The following is a 15,000-nucleotide window of genomic DNA, read 5'->3' on the forward strand; positions in this document are numbered from 1 at the left end:
AAGTGGAAGCGAGTGAGCCAGTTTTAGGGACGTCAACATACCGTAATTTTTGGACTAGAAGGCGCACTTAAAATCCTTTAATTTTCTAAAAAATGGACAGTGCGCCTAATGTACGGAGTAATTCTGGTTGTGCTTACCGACCTCGAAGCAATTTTATTTGGTACATGGTGTGATGATAAGTGTGACCAGTAGATGGCAGTCACACATAAGAGATACGTGTAGACTGCACGATGACGCCAGTAAACAACACCAAATCTTTAAATGTCCATTGAAAATAAAGAACATTACACACGGCACTCAAAAATGTTTCAAAATGTTTTAGTATGACTTTGAAGCCGCTCCGCTTGATTACGGCTACCGTAGTCAGAGATACAAGTATTATTATGGTGTGTGTATAAGGTACATACTTGCCAACCCTCCCGGATTTTCCGGGAGACTCCCGAAATTCAGCGCCTTTCCCGAAAACCTCCCGGGACAAATTTTCTCTCGAAAATCTCCCGAAATTCAGGCGGACCTGAGTGACTTGTCGACAGCCTGTTTTCACGTCCGCTTTCCCACAATATAAACAGCGTGCCTGCCCAATCACGTTATAACTGTAGAATGATGGAGGGCGAGTTCTTGGTTTCTTATGTGGGTTTATTGTTAGGCAGTTTCATTAACGTTCTCCCAGCGCGGTAACAACACACAACAACAGCAGTCACGTTTTCGTCTACCGTAAAGCAGTTCGTCTGCCGTAAACAGCAATGTTGTGACACTCTTAAACAGGACAACACTGCCACCTACAGTTATAACGTGATTGGGCAGGGTTGGCAAGTATGTACCTTATACACACACCATAATAATACTTGTATCTCAGAGATACAAGTATCTCAAGTATAGTTACAAGTATAGCTATAATACTTGTATCTCAGAGATACAAGTATCTCAAGTATAGTTACAAGTATAGCTATAATACTTGTATCTCAGAGATACAAGTATTATTATGGTGTGTGTATAAGGTACATACTTGCCAACCCTCCCGGATTTTCCGGGAGACTCCCGAAATTCAGCGCCTTTCCCGAAAACCTCCCGGGACAAATTTTCTCCCGAAAATCTCCCGAAATTCAGGCGGACCTGAGTGACTTGTCGACAGCCTGTTTTCACGTCCGCTTTCCCACAATATAAACAGCGTGCCTGCCCAATCACGTTATAACTGTAGAATGATGGAGGGCGAGTTCTTGGTTTCTTATATGGGTTTATTGTTAGGCAGTTTCATTAACGTCCTCCCAACAACAGCAGTCACGTTTTCGTCTACCGTAAAGTAGTTTGTCTGCCGTAAACAGCAATGTTGTGACACTCTTAAAAAGGACAATACTGCCATCTACTGTACATGCATATGTGACAATAACATCTACGGCTTTTAGAGAGTGCAGGGAACAACTGCGCGCACAACAAGGAGACGAAGCAGAATGCATCATCAGAGAGGGTGTTCAGCATGGTTAGAAAAATAGTGACAGAGAATAGAACAAGGACGGACAATTCAACCCTTGACTCAACAATGAGTAGATGAGTGTTATGTGTGTGTATATGTGTAAATAAATGAACACTGAAATTCAAGTATTTCTCTTATATATATATATATATATATATATATATATATATATATATATATATATATATATATATATATATATATATATATATATATATATATATATAATAAAATAAAATAAAAAAATAATAAAAAACACACACATATATATATATATAATAAAATAAAATAAAAATAAAATAAAAAAAACACACACATATGTATATATATATATATATATATACACATATATATATATATATATATATATATATATATATATATACATATATATATATATATATATATATATATATATATATATATATATATATAGCTAGAATTCACTGAAAGTCAAGTATTTCTTATATATATATATATATGAAATACTTGACTCCTCCCCTCTTAACCACGCCCCCAAGGTTGGCAAGTATGATAAGGTAAGACATATTATCTGGCCTTTTGTTTCACAATATTATGCAAAAGCAACTTTTCTTACCACCTGGTACCTGTTGATGTCTATTTGAGATCTGCATAAGTCCTGAAAATTTGCGCATGTCCACCTTTGTAGTCCGTGGCGACACCGTAGTCGATAAGCTGTGCTAAAAAATCATAATAATATGACTCCTTTAATGCGACTTTTGTATGAAAAAAGACCTGGATAGACCCGCTCATCGGCAGTGTGCCTTTTAACCCGGTGCACCCTATGGTCCGAATGGTTTCCACTTCCACAAAGCCATTTGACTCCCGACCGTGCTTCGGTTCTTACCTGCATCTCCCACGCTGCCTACGGACGGACTCTCTGTGGATGACCTGGATCCGTCCTCTCCGGCGACGTTGCCAGCTCGGGCACTATCCTGAGCCTCCGAGCCCGCCTCCCCCGGCGGAGGTTCCTGGACCCCAGGAGGACGCTCTCCCGAAGACGCGGCACACAGACTGGTCAGCTGAGGCTTAAAAATAAGACAATCGGATATTTTGGAGACGTTTGATGCGCGCCAACTTTGCACACCTGGAAGTCTCTCCTCCAGTGGGTTTCGTGGCCGAGCAGCTCCTGGACTTGGGCTCTCCTCAGAGGGTTCTTGGGCATGACGGAGCTGGGATCACTGGAGGTGTACTTCTTAGCCGGGAGGTGCTCGGCTATTTGGTTGGTGCTGTACGCTCGCCTCCTCGCCTGAGCCTCCAGGCCCGACGCTGCGGCAGAAACCCCAAGGTGAAGAAAACCGGCAAGACCGTAGACAGGAAGTGAGCTCACCTTCGTCGTTGACAGGGTCTGTGTCCGCCACGGTGTCGTGCAGAACGCCCCGGGGTGTTTCTTTGTCGGCAGGGGTCCTCAGCAGGTCCTCCTCTTGGGAGTGGTAAAAGACGGAGCTCCCCGAGCCCACAGAGCGCATCATGCTGTATCGCCGTCTCTTGTCCTGTCCGTGATGGATCACAAGTCTTTCAAAACGTAAAACAGGACTTGGAGAGGAAACCCCAAATTATCGAAATCTACTAACTGTTTGAAAAATGTTTCCCCATAGGAAATAATATGAATAATTGGTTCCAGGGTCAAACTACAAACTCCAAAACCAGTGAAGTTGACACAGAATACAATGATTTGCAAATATTATATTCAATTGAATAGACTGCAAAGACAAGATACTTAACGTCGGAACTGGAAAACTTTGTTGTTTTTTGCAAATGTTAGCTCATTTGGAATTTGATGCCTGCAACATGTTGCAAAAAAGCTTGCACAAGTGGCAAAAAAGACTGAGAAAGTTGAGGAATGCTCATCAAACACTTATTTGGAACATCCCACAGGTGAACAGGCTATTTGGGAACAGGTGGGTGCCATGATTGGGTATAAAAGCAGCTTCCATGAAATGCGTTCACAAACAAGGATGAGGCAAGGATCACCACTTTGTCAACAAATGCCTGAGAAAATTGTCCAACAGTTTAAGAACAACATTTGTCAACGAGCTATTGCAAGAAATTTTGGTATTTCACCATCTATAATATCATCAAAAGGTTCAGAGAATCTGGAGAAATCATTGCACGTAAACGATGATATTACGGACCTTGGATCCCTCAGGCGATACAGCATCAAAAAGCGACATCAGTTTTATTTTATTATATATTATTATTATTATTAAATTGTTATTTTTATTTTATTATTAGTATTATATATATATATATATATATATCTATATATATATATATATATATATATATATATATATATATATATATATATATATATATATATATATATATATATATATATATATATATATATATATATTTCTCCCTCTCTCTCCTTTTCAGGCCGTCTGTCTGTCTCTGGCCTCGTATATGTGTGTGTGTGTGTGTGTGTGTGTGTGTGTGTGTGTGTGTGTGTGTGTGTGTGTGTGTGTGTGTGTGAGAATGTGTCTGTCTTTGTCGTCTTACTTGTTATATAATTGTGCCATTTGTCCCTTGTTGGTGGGACCTGAGTGGGGTGAGAGGGTGGGTGGGTGGTTTGGGTTTTAAGGGAAAGGGTGTGAATAATTTATTGACTTTAAAATTGTACTGTTTCGACTTGCACTTTTTTCTGTCTATTTGAAAATGCCAATAAAAAAATAAAAAAAAGTTGGAAAAAGTGACATCAGTGTGTGAAGGATATCACCACATGGGCTCAGGAACACTTCAAAAAACCACTGTCAGTCACTACAGTTGGTCGCTACATCTGTAAGTGCAAGTTAGAACTCTACTATGCAAAGCCATTTATCAACAACACCCAGAAACACCACCGGCTTCGCTGGGCCCGAGCTCATCTAAGATGGACTATTGCAAAGTGGAAAAGTATTCTGTGGTCTGACAAGTCCAAATTTCAAATTGTTTTTGGAAACTGTGGACGTCGTGTCCTCTGGACCAAAGAGGGAAAAAAACACCCGAACTGTTCTAGGCACAAAGTTGAAAGGCCAGCATCTGTGATGGTATGGGGGTGTATTAGTGTCCAAGGCATGGGTAACTTACGCATCTGTGAAGGCACCATTAAAGCTGAAAGGTACATACAGAATTTGGAGCAACATATGTTGCCATCCAAGCAACGTTATCATGGACGCCCCTGCTTATTTCAGCGAGACAATGCCAAGCCACGTCCTACAACAGCGTGGCTTCATAGTAAAAGAGTGCAGGTACTAGACTGGCCTGCCTGTAGTCTGTGTGGTGCATTATGAAGTGTAAAATACCACAACGGAGACCCTGGACTGTTGAACAACTTAAGCTGTACGTCAAGCAAGAATGGGAAAGAATTCCACCTGAGAAGCTTAAAAAATGTGTCTCCTCAGTTCCCAAAACATTTACTGAGTGTTGTTAAAAGGAAAGGCCATGTAACACAGTGGTAAAAATGCCCCTTTGACAACTTTCTTGCAATGTGTTGCTGCCATTAAATTCTAAGTTAATGATTATTTGCAAAAAACAAATTAAGTTTCTCAGTGTGATCATTAAATATCTTGTCTTTGCAGTCTATTCAATTGAATATAAGTTGAAAAGGATTTGCTAATCATTGTATTCTGTTTTTATTTACCATTTACACAACGTGCCGACTTCACTGGTTTTGGCTTTTGTAATATATTGACATATACAAGAATAAAAACAACTAAAAGTTTTTCTTTCTACAAACGTACAGTGTTAGATGTAAATATAAACGGAATACAATGATTTGCAAATCCTTTTCAACCCATATTCAATTGAATGCACTACAAAGACAAGATATTTGATGTTCAAACTCATAAACTTTATTTTTTTTTGCAAATAATAATTAACTTAGAATTTCATGGCTGCAACACGTGCCAAAGTAGTTGGGAAAAGGCATGTTCACCACTGTGTTACATGGCCTTTCCTTTTAACAACACTCAGTAAACGTTTGGGAACTGAGGAGACACATTTTTTAAGCTTCTCAGGTGGAATTCTTTCCCATTCTTGCTTGATGTACAGCTTAAGTTGTTCAACAGTCCGGGGGTCTCCCTTGTGGTATTTTAGGCTTCATAATGCGGTACACATTTTCAATGGGAGACAGGTCTGGACTACAGGCAGGCCAGTCTAGTACCCGCACTCTTTTACTATGAAGCCACGTTGATGTAACATGTGGCTTGGCATTGTAATGCTGAAATAAGCAGGGGCGTCCATGGTAACGTTGCTTGGATGGCAACATATGTTGCTCCAAAACCTGTATGTACCTTTCAGCATTAATGGCGCCTTCACATATGTGTAAGTTACCCATGTCTTAGGCACTAATACACCCCCATACCATCACAGATGCTGGCTTTTCAACTTTGCGCCTATAACAATCCGGATGGTTCTTTTCCTCGTTGGTCCGGAGGACACGACGTCCACAGTTTCCAAAAACAATTTGAAATGTGGACTCGTCAGACCACAGAACACTTTTCCACTTTGTATCAGTCCATCTTAGATGAGCTCAAGCCCAGGGAAGCCGACGGCGTTTCTGGGTGTTGTTGATAAACGGCTTTCGCCTTGCATAGGAACGTTTTAACTTGCACTTACAGATGTAGCGACTAACTTTAGTTACTGACAGTGGGTTTCTGAAATGTTCCTGAGCCCATGTGGTGATATCCTTTACACACTGATGTCGCTTGTTGATGCAGTACAGCCTGAGGGTTCGAAGGTCACGGGCTTAGCTGCTTACGTGCAGTGATTTCTCCAGATTCTCTGAACCCTTTGATGATATTACGGACCGTAGATTGTGAAATCCCTAAATTCCTTGCAATAGCTGGTTGAGAAATGTTTTTCTTAAACTGTTCAACAATTTGCTCACGCATTTGTTAAAAAAGTGGTGACCCTCGCCCCATCCTTGTTTGTGAATGACTGAGCATTTCATAGAATCTACTTTTATATCCAATCATGGCACCCACCTGTTCCCAATTTGCCTGTTCACCTGTGGGATGTTCCAAATAAGTGTTTGATGAGCATTCCTCAACTTTATCAGTATTTATTGCCACTTTTCCCAACTTCTTTGTCACGTGTTGCTGGCATCAAATTCTAAAGTTAATGATTATTTGCACACAAAAAAAATGTTTATCAGTTTGAACATCAAATATGTTGTCTTTGTAGCATATTCAACTGAATATGGGATGAAAATGATTTGCAAATCATTGTATTCCGTTTATATTTACATCTAACACAATTTCCCAACTCATATGGAAACGGGGTTTATAAGGAGTTACCTGGAAAGCAGACCAGAATTAACACTAATCTCATTAAGACACGTTTTAAGCAGTTTGCTGAGAAAGACGCCACAGAGCTATTTCATATGCTGACACGAATGGTCCAAGAGCCTAAAGAAGCCCCTATTCAGTTTCTCATCCGTGCCATGACAGAAAGTCTTTCCTACATCTGAGAGAGCAAAGATCGGCCTAAAATATAACCCAGAACTTGTACAGACACAATAAAACCTTACCTACAGGACCCATCTGTGTCAGATGAAGTACTGCTTGACAAGATGAGTGCGGCCTACAGTGTGGAGTTAGAAAGGCGAAACAAAGTCTCATCTGTGACTAGGCTTAAAGGCATTAAAATGGCAATGGTTCAGGAAGATAAAGAAGGTGATGATGTGCAGGCGCATGCTCCAAAGAAAGACAAATGTTGCCTCTCTTAGTCTAATGAAATCAAAAGAAGAGACCATTGGGACTAAACCAAAGCAAGATGACTCAAACAGTGCGAAACGGAAACAATTCAAATGAAAGTTAGAAGGTAAATGCACAAGTGTGGAAGCAGTGAACATCGAAAAGGAAAAATATCTAATGCCAATTCAAGTAAAATTGAAGTCTGTGATGTTAAAGGGGAACATTATCACCAGACCTATGTAAGCGTCAATATATACCTTGATGTTGCAGAAAAAAGACCTTTTTTTTTTTTAACCGATTTCCGAACTCCAAATGGGTGAATCTTGGCGAATTAAACGCCTTTCTAATATTCGCTCTCGGAGCGATGACGTCACAACGTGGCGTCACATCGGGAAGCAATCCGCCATTTTCTCAAACACCGAGTCAAATCAGCTCTGTTATTTTCCGTTTTTTTCGACTGTTTTCCGTACCTTGGAGACATCATGCCTCGTCGGTGTGTTGTCGGAGGGTGTAACAACACGAACAGGGACGGATTCAAGATGCACCAGTGGCCCAAAGATGCGAAAGTGGCAAGAAATTGGACGTTTGTTCCGCACACTTTACCGACGAAAGCTATGCTACGACAGAGATGGCAAGAATGTGTGGATATCCTGGGACACTCAAAGCAGATGTATTTCCAACGATAAAGTCAAAGAAATCTACCGCCAGACCCCCATTGAATCTGCCGGAGTGTGTGAGCAATTCAGAGACAAAGGACCTCGGTAGCACGGCAAGCAATGGCGGCAGTTTGTTCCCGCAGACGAGCGAGCTAAACCCCCCTGGATGTCTTGGCTCACACCGTCCCGAAGATGATCAAGAGAAGAATATCGACCCTAGCTTCCCTGGCCTGCTGACATGAGGGTATGTCTCCAGAATATATTAATTGATGAAAATTGGGCTGTCTGCACTCTCAAAGTGCATGTTGTTGCCAAATGTATTTCATATGCTGTAAACCTAGTTCATAGTTGTTAGTTTCCTTTGATGCCAAACAAACACATACCAATCGTTGGTTGGAAGGCGATCGCCGAATTCGTCCTCGCTTTCTCCCGTGTCGCTGGCTGTCGTGTCGTTTTCGTCGGTTTCGCTTGCATACGGTTCAAACCGATATGGCTCAATAGCTTCAGTTTCTTCTTCAATTTCGTTTTTGCTACCTGCCTCCACACTACAACCATCCGTTTCAATACATTCGTGATCTGTTGAATCGCTTAAGCCGCTGAAATCCGAGTCTGAATCCAAGCTAATGTCGCTATAGCTTGCTGTTCTTTCCGCCATGTTTGTTTGTGTTGGCTTCACTATGTGATGTCACAGGAATATGGACGGGTGGTTAAAATCAGGCACTTTGAAGCTTTTTTTAGGGATATTGCGTGATGGGTAAAATAATAATATAATATATATAATAAGCTACTGGGAACTGATTTTTAATGGTTTTAACAATTCTGAAATTGTGATAATGTTCCCCTTTAAGCTAAACCACGCATCAATTACAGGGAGAGAACGGTAAAACTAGTGGGACGAAGAAGCCTCATTCATTGCGAACTTGGCGGTGTACCCACAACAGTGCTATGGGACACAGGGTCGCAAGTATCAATAGTTGAAATGGAATGGAAAAGAACGCATTTTCGTGATGCCGAAATTCGACCAGTGCATGAACTATTAGATGAATGTAGCCTTGACCTCTCTGCCGCAAATAGCACAAAGATCCCATATGAACGTTGGATAGGGGTCAAATTTAGCCTGCCTGACAATCCAGGAAGCGAATTAAAGGGGAACATTATCACAATTTCAGAAGGGTTAAAACCATTAAAAATCAGTTCCCAGTGGCTTATTTTATTTTTCGAAGTTTTTTTCAAAATTTTGCCCATCACGCAATATCCCTAAAAAAAGCTTCAAAGTGCCTGATTTTAACCATCATTATATACACCCGTCCATTTTCCTGTGACGTCACATAGTGATGCCAACACAAACAAACATGGAAGATAGAACAGCAAGGGAAAGCGACATTAGCTCGGATTCAGACTCGGATTTCAGCGGCTTAAGCGATTCAACAGATTACGCATGTATTGAAACGAATGGTTGTAGTGTGGAGGCAGGTAGCGAAAACGAAATTGAAGAAGAAACTGAAGCTATTGAGCCATATCGGTTTGAACCGTATGCAAGCGAAACCGACGAAAACGACACGACAGCCAGCGACACGGGAGAAAGCGAGGACGAATTCGGCGATCGCCTTCTAACCAACGATTGGTATGTGTTTGTTTGGCATTAAAGGAAACTAACAACTATGAACTAGGTTTACAGCATATGAAATACATTTGGCAACAACATGCACTTTGAGAGTGCAGACAGCCCCGTTTTCATCAATTAATATATTCTGTAGACATACCCTCATCCGCTCTCTTTTCCTGAAAGCTGATCTGTCCAGTCCAGTTGGAAATGCATCTGCTTTGAGTGTCGCAGGATATCCACACATTCTTGCCATCTCTGTCGTAGCATAGCTTTCGTCGGTAAAGTGTGCGGAACAAACGTCCAATTTCTTGCCACTTTCGCATCTTTGGGCCACTGGTGCAACTTGAATCCGACCCTGTTCGTGTTGTTACACCCTCCGACAACACACCGACGAGGCATGATGTCTCCAAGGTACGGAAAACAGTCGAAAAAACGGAAAATAACAGAGCTGATTTGACTCGGTGTTTGTAATGTGTTTGAGAAAATGGCGGATTGCTTCCTGATGTGACGTCACGTTGTGACGTCATCGCTCCGAGAGCGAATAATAGAAAGGCGTTTAATTCGCTAAAATTCACCCATTTAGAGTTCGGAAATCGGTTAAAAAAATATATGGTCTTTTTTCTGCAACATCAAGGTATATATTGACGCTTACATAGGTCTGGTGATAATGTTCCCCTTTAACAATCCCTTTGCTAGTAAGTAGCCAGCCAAACCAATAGTAGGCTTTAATGTTATTGAAGAGTTAGCACCAATGAACAGCTCTACCCACAAAGTAGCTAGCAAATTCATACACAGTCTTCAATCAGCATTGGACATTGGACACAGAAAGGCCAAAGCTGTGTATTCAGTCCTGAAAAAGAAAACAGGCAGTTCAGAAAGTCAAGTGGCTCGAGTCGGGAGACAAGATGTCATCATAGCAAAGCACGAAATGCTGATGATAGCCTTTGGAAAACTGAATAAGAACATACTCAAGACAGAATATGCACTTTTGGAACCGAACGAAAGGGTTCTTCGCCGTATTCTTCTGCTACCCTGTCCGTACCTCATCGATGGCCCAACCAACAAACATCTTGGTAAGCCAGGGAAGAAAAGCAGACCCAACACAAGTACCAAAGTGCGTGAAATCCCTAGAGATGCAGAGAGCTCAAGTGAGGATGAGTATAACTTGTGGACCCCAAGGCAGTCTCAGGACACTCCCCTAAATCCACACGCACTAGTCTTCAAGCCTGTGGGAGAGAACCACTCCACAGTGGAACCTGAAGTAGAGGAACTCGATGACAGGAGTCGGCGACAAGATGGAGACGATGCCATTCAGCAAGGACATCGAACACGAGATGACGGGACCAAGGACATGCAAGGGAGCGAAGACCAAGACATGGACCCTGACATCTCAGCACCAGAGCTTCTGGATGAAGATGGAGTCCTGTCTTCAACAGATTGCACATCCTCAGAGGACAGTGAAGACACCGAGAGAATAAAACGGTCTACAAGAACACGCCGACCAAGACAGATCCTTTCATAAGCTAAATTAGGACAACCTAGTAATGAATTAGTCTAAACGTGATGTGTTTGTGGTATAGTAACCAAAAATAAAAAAAAGTTTGAATCTAGAGTGACATAGTTCATGTTTTTGTAAATCTGTTCTGTAATGATTGAGTATTTCACACAAAGCCTTACATTAGACCAGTGGTTCTTAACTTGGGTTCGATCGAAACCTAGGGGTTCGGTGAGTCGGCCTCAGGGGTTCGTCGGAGGTCAAGACACACCCGACTCATCATGTAAATAAAAACTTCTCCCTATCGGCGTATTACAGATACGGCAACAGCAGAAGGCAGACTGATTTGCAGGCATGTAATTTGTTGCGAGTTTATGCACTGTGTTGGTTTTGTTGTTTGAACAAGGTGATGTTCATGCACGGTTCATTTTGTGCACCAGTAAAAAAACATGGTAACACTTTAGTATGGGGAACATATTAACCATTAATTAGTTGCTTATTAACATGCTAATTAGTAACATATTGGCTCTTAACTAGTCATTATTAAGTACTTATTAATGCCTTATTCAGCATGGCCTTATTATAACCCTAGCCCTCTAACCCTGGCCCTAACCCTCTAATCCTAACCCTAACCCTAACCCTAACCCAGGGGTCGGCAACCTTTACCAGTCAAAGAGCCATTTTGACCAGTTTCACAAATTATAGAAAACAATGGGAGCCGCAAAAAATTTTTTAAATTTTAAATGAAATAACACTGTATACAAAGTTTTTTATTTGCTTTGTATAAACCAGGGGTCTCAGACACGCTGCCCACACCTTTATGTGGAATTTGAAAGCTGGTGCCGCACGCGGGTTTTAAATGAATGGCTCAGCGTCATGCGCGCCGTGATGGTACAGCATATAGCACCCACTATAGCCAGAGTGCCTGATCAACCACCCTTTATATGGGGCTTCCGTTCGCTCACGTAGATGACAGCAAGGCATACTTGGTCAACAACCACACAGGTCACACTGACGGTGGCGGTATAAAAAAAAAAAACTTTAACACTCTTACTAATAATGTGCCACACTGTGAACCCACACCAAACAAGAATGACAAACACATTTCGGGAGAACATCTGCACCGTAACACAACATAAACTAAACAGGACAAATACCCAGAATCCCATGCAGCCCTAACTCTTCCGGGATACATTATACACCCCCCGCTACCAAACCCCGCCCACCTCAACCGATGCACAGAGAGAGGGGGGGGGAGCAGGGTTGGGGTGGGGGCGGGATTTGGTGGTAGCAGGGGTGTATAATGTAGCCCGGAAGAGTCAGGGCTGCATGGGATTCTGGGTGTTTGTTCTGTTGTGTTTATGTTGTGTTAAGGTGCAGATGTTCTCCCGAAATGTGTTTGTCATTCTTGTTTGGTTTTGGGTCAAAGTGTGGCGCATTATTAGTAAGAGTGTTAAAGTTGTTTTATATGACCACCGTCAGTGTAACCTGTATGGCTGTTGACCAAGTATGCTTGCTGTCACGTACGTGTGCAAGCAGAAGATGTATATTGTATAACAAGTGTAGGGCTGGCACGCTGTTAATACAGATTGTAGAGGGCGCCAAATGTTGTACCATCATGGCACGCCCTTATTATAGCCGTAAGGGTGAAAATCGGTGAATATTAATCCCGGGAGTTTTCTGCGAGAGGCACTAAAATCCGGAAGTCTCACGGGAAAATTGGGGGGTTCAGCAAGTAAGCTGCTGAGCCGCATCAGAGTGATCAAAGAGCCGCATGCGGCTCCGGAGCCGCGGGTTGCCGACCCCTGCCCTAACCAAACAACTCTAAATTAAGTCTTTGTTACTTAGAATATGTTCCCCATACTAAAGTGTTACCAAAAATATATAACTTTGTCTTGAATTTGAAAAAAAACAACATTTTATTTTTCACTAAAGAAGGGTTCGGTGAATGCGCATATGAAACTGGTGGGGTTCGGTACCTCCAACAAGGTTAAGAACCACTGCATTAGACTATGTCAGAGACTAGTGATGAGTTAAATAAGAGTGTCACCAGGTTCGAGTGACAGGTGCTGGCCTTTGCTGAACTACACTGAAAGCATGTATAATGTGAAGAAGCATTAAGTATGGTGAAATAGTAGATTGCTATAAGTGACTTAATGGACTTGGGAGGCCTACCAACGAACCGTGAATAAGGACATTACACCAATAGCAGTGACACAGCGGTGGCCGCGCCCGGGAATAGATTTTGGTGATTTAACCCCCAATTCCAACCCTTGATGCTGAGTGCCAAACAGGGAGGTAATGGGTCCCATTTTATAGTCTTTGGTATGACTCGGTTTGAACTCACGCCCTACCGATCTCAGGGCGGACACTCTAACCACTAGGCCACTGAGCAGGTCATTCATGGGTTGTGAAAAAGGTTGGGTGAGACAGGCAGCTGTATGGGACATACTTGCCAACCCTCCCAAATTTTCCGGGAGACTCCCGAATTTCAGTGTCTCTCCCGGAAATCTCCCGGGACAACCATTCTCCTAAATTTCTCCCGATTTGCAGCCGGACAACAGGCACGCCCCCTCCAGGTCCATAGTTTGAGTGAGGACAGCCTGTCGTCACGTCCGCTTTTTCTCCATATAAACAGCGTGCCGGCTCAGTCACGTCATAACTTCTACGGCTTTTGGAGAGTACACAACAAGAAGGAGACGAAGCAGAAGAACGAAGAAGAGACAGTCATGGCGACGACGAGTGACAGAGAATAGAACGAGGATGGACAATTCAACCCTAAACTCACTCCTCTCCTGCAAATTAAATTTCACTCCAAAACATCCCACTTACAGATCTGGGGTTGGTGTGGTAGCGGGTGGCGTCGCAAACCACGGCGTACCCGATCAGACTGTCGCCAGGATACAGGAAGGTGTTGCCCACTGGGGAAAGCAGGACCTCCTTGGTCTCGGGGAAGAGCCACTCGATGGAGATGTCACTGAGGACCGGGCGCATGGTCTTCTTCAGGGACTTGATCATCTGCAAAGACAGAGACGTCCTTAGATTGGACGCTGGTCTGGGTGAGGGCCACCAGCAGCAGGAGGACGTACCCGCGGTTGGAGCCTCTCGCCCTGCGCCAGGAACTCAGCTGTCCCTTTGGACACGGCGGCCAGTTGCTGCACCATCCTCCTGCACGCGCTCTGCCCGATGCCGAATGTGAAGCATCTGCACATTAATATGCTTGTCATTCAGCATTTACACAATGAAATAATAATAACAAACATTAATAATGAAAATGTATTAAAATGTTTGTCATTCAAAACATTAATAATGAAAATGTATTAATACGTTTTTCATCAAGCATTTGCACATTGACATAATAATATGAAAATGTAATAATGAAAACAAATTCATGTTTGTCATTCAGCATTTACACATTGAAATAATAATAGAAAACTTTAATAATAGAAAAATATTCATATGTTTGTTATATAGCATTTACACATTGAAATAATAATAAAAAAATTAATAATGAAAACATATGAATATGTTTGTCATTAAGCATTTACACATTGAAATAATAAAAATAAAGCATACTAACATGCGTGCCAGTCAGAATTAAACACTGAAATAATTTAAAGGTGTATCAAGAAATTAATAATACAATACAATGGAAAGATAATTGGATGTTAGCATTTACAAAATAAAAACAAAATATGACATCACAATTTATAACAGCCAGCTTTTAAACATTGAAATACCAATTTAAAAATGAAATAATAAAACATATTAATGGGTTTGTCATTTAGCAATTACACATTGAAATGATAAAAAATAAAAAATACTAACATGCTTGCCAGTCGGAAATGAACACTGAATTTTTTTTATTTTTTTTTAAATCAACAAATTAAATATAAATCATTGGTAAAACAACACAAATTAGCATTTACAAAACAACAAAATAAAAAATTGTTATACTAACAAACTGATAACATTATTTTTGCAGCCAGCATTTAAACATTGAAATAGCACCATTAAATAATACATCAGATGTCATATAAATCATTAGAAAATAATAAACACATTCTTGT

The 15,000-nt window shown here is 41.5% G+C and overlaps 1 protein-coding gene across 3 annotated transcripts in view; it reads right to left on the reverse strand.

Moving 5' to 3' along the window:
• Nucleotides 1-15,000, reverse strand: part of vwa5b1 (von Willebrand factor A domain containing 5B1) — a 91,873-nt gene that overhangs the window by 25,566 nt on the left and 51,307 nt on the right. For all 3 annotated transcript variants that reach the window (XR_009810274.1, XM_061924138.1, XM_061924147.1), the window contains exons 11-15: nt 14,020-14,134; nt 13,763-13,948; nt 2,823-2,985; nt 2,580-2,761; nt 2,340-2,520 (exon numbers count right to left, since the gene is read on the reverse strand). Coding sequence is in view for 2 of the 3 variants with exons in the window: in XM_061924138.1 (XP_061780122.1) it covers nt 2,340-2,520; nt 2,580-2,761; nt 2,823-2,985; nt 13,763-13,948; nt 14,020-14,134 (827 nt within the window). In the remaining variant the exon portion in view is untranslated. The remainder of the gene's footprint in view (nt 1-2,339; nt 2,521-2,579; nt 2,762-2,822; nt 2,986-13,762; nt 13,949-14,019; nt 14,135-15,000) is intronic.

The sequence above is a fragment of the Nerophis lumbriciformis genome, linkage group LG01 (genome assembly GCF_033978685.3).
Source record: "Nerophis lumbriciformis linkage group LG01, RoL_Nlum_v2.1, whole genome shotgun sequence".
Classification (NCBI taxonomy): domain Eukaryota; kingdom Metazoa; phylum Chordata; class Actinopteri; order Syngnathiformes; family Syngnathidae; genus Nerophis; species Nerophis lumbriciformis.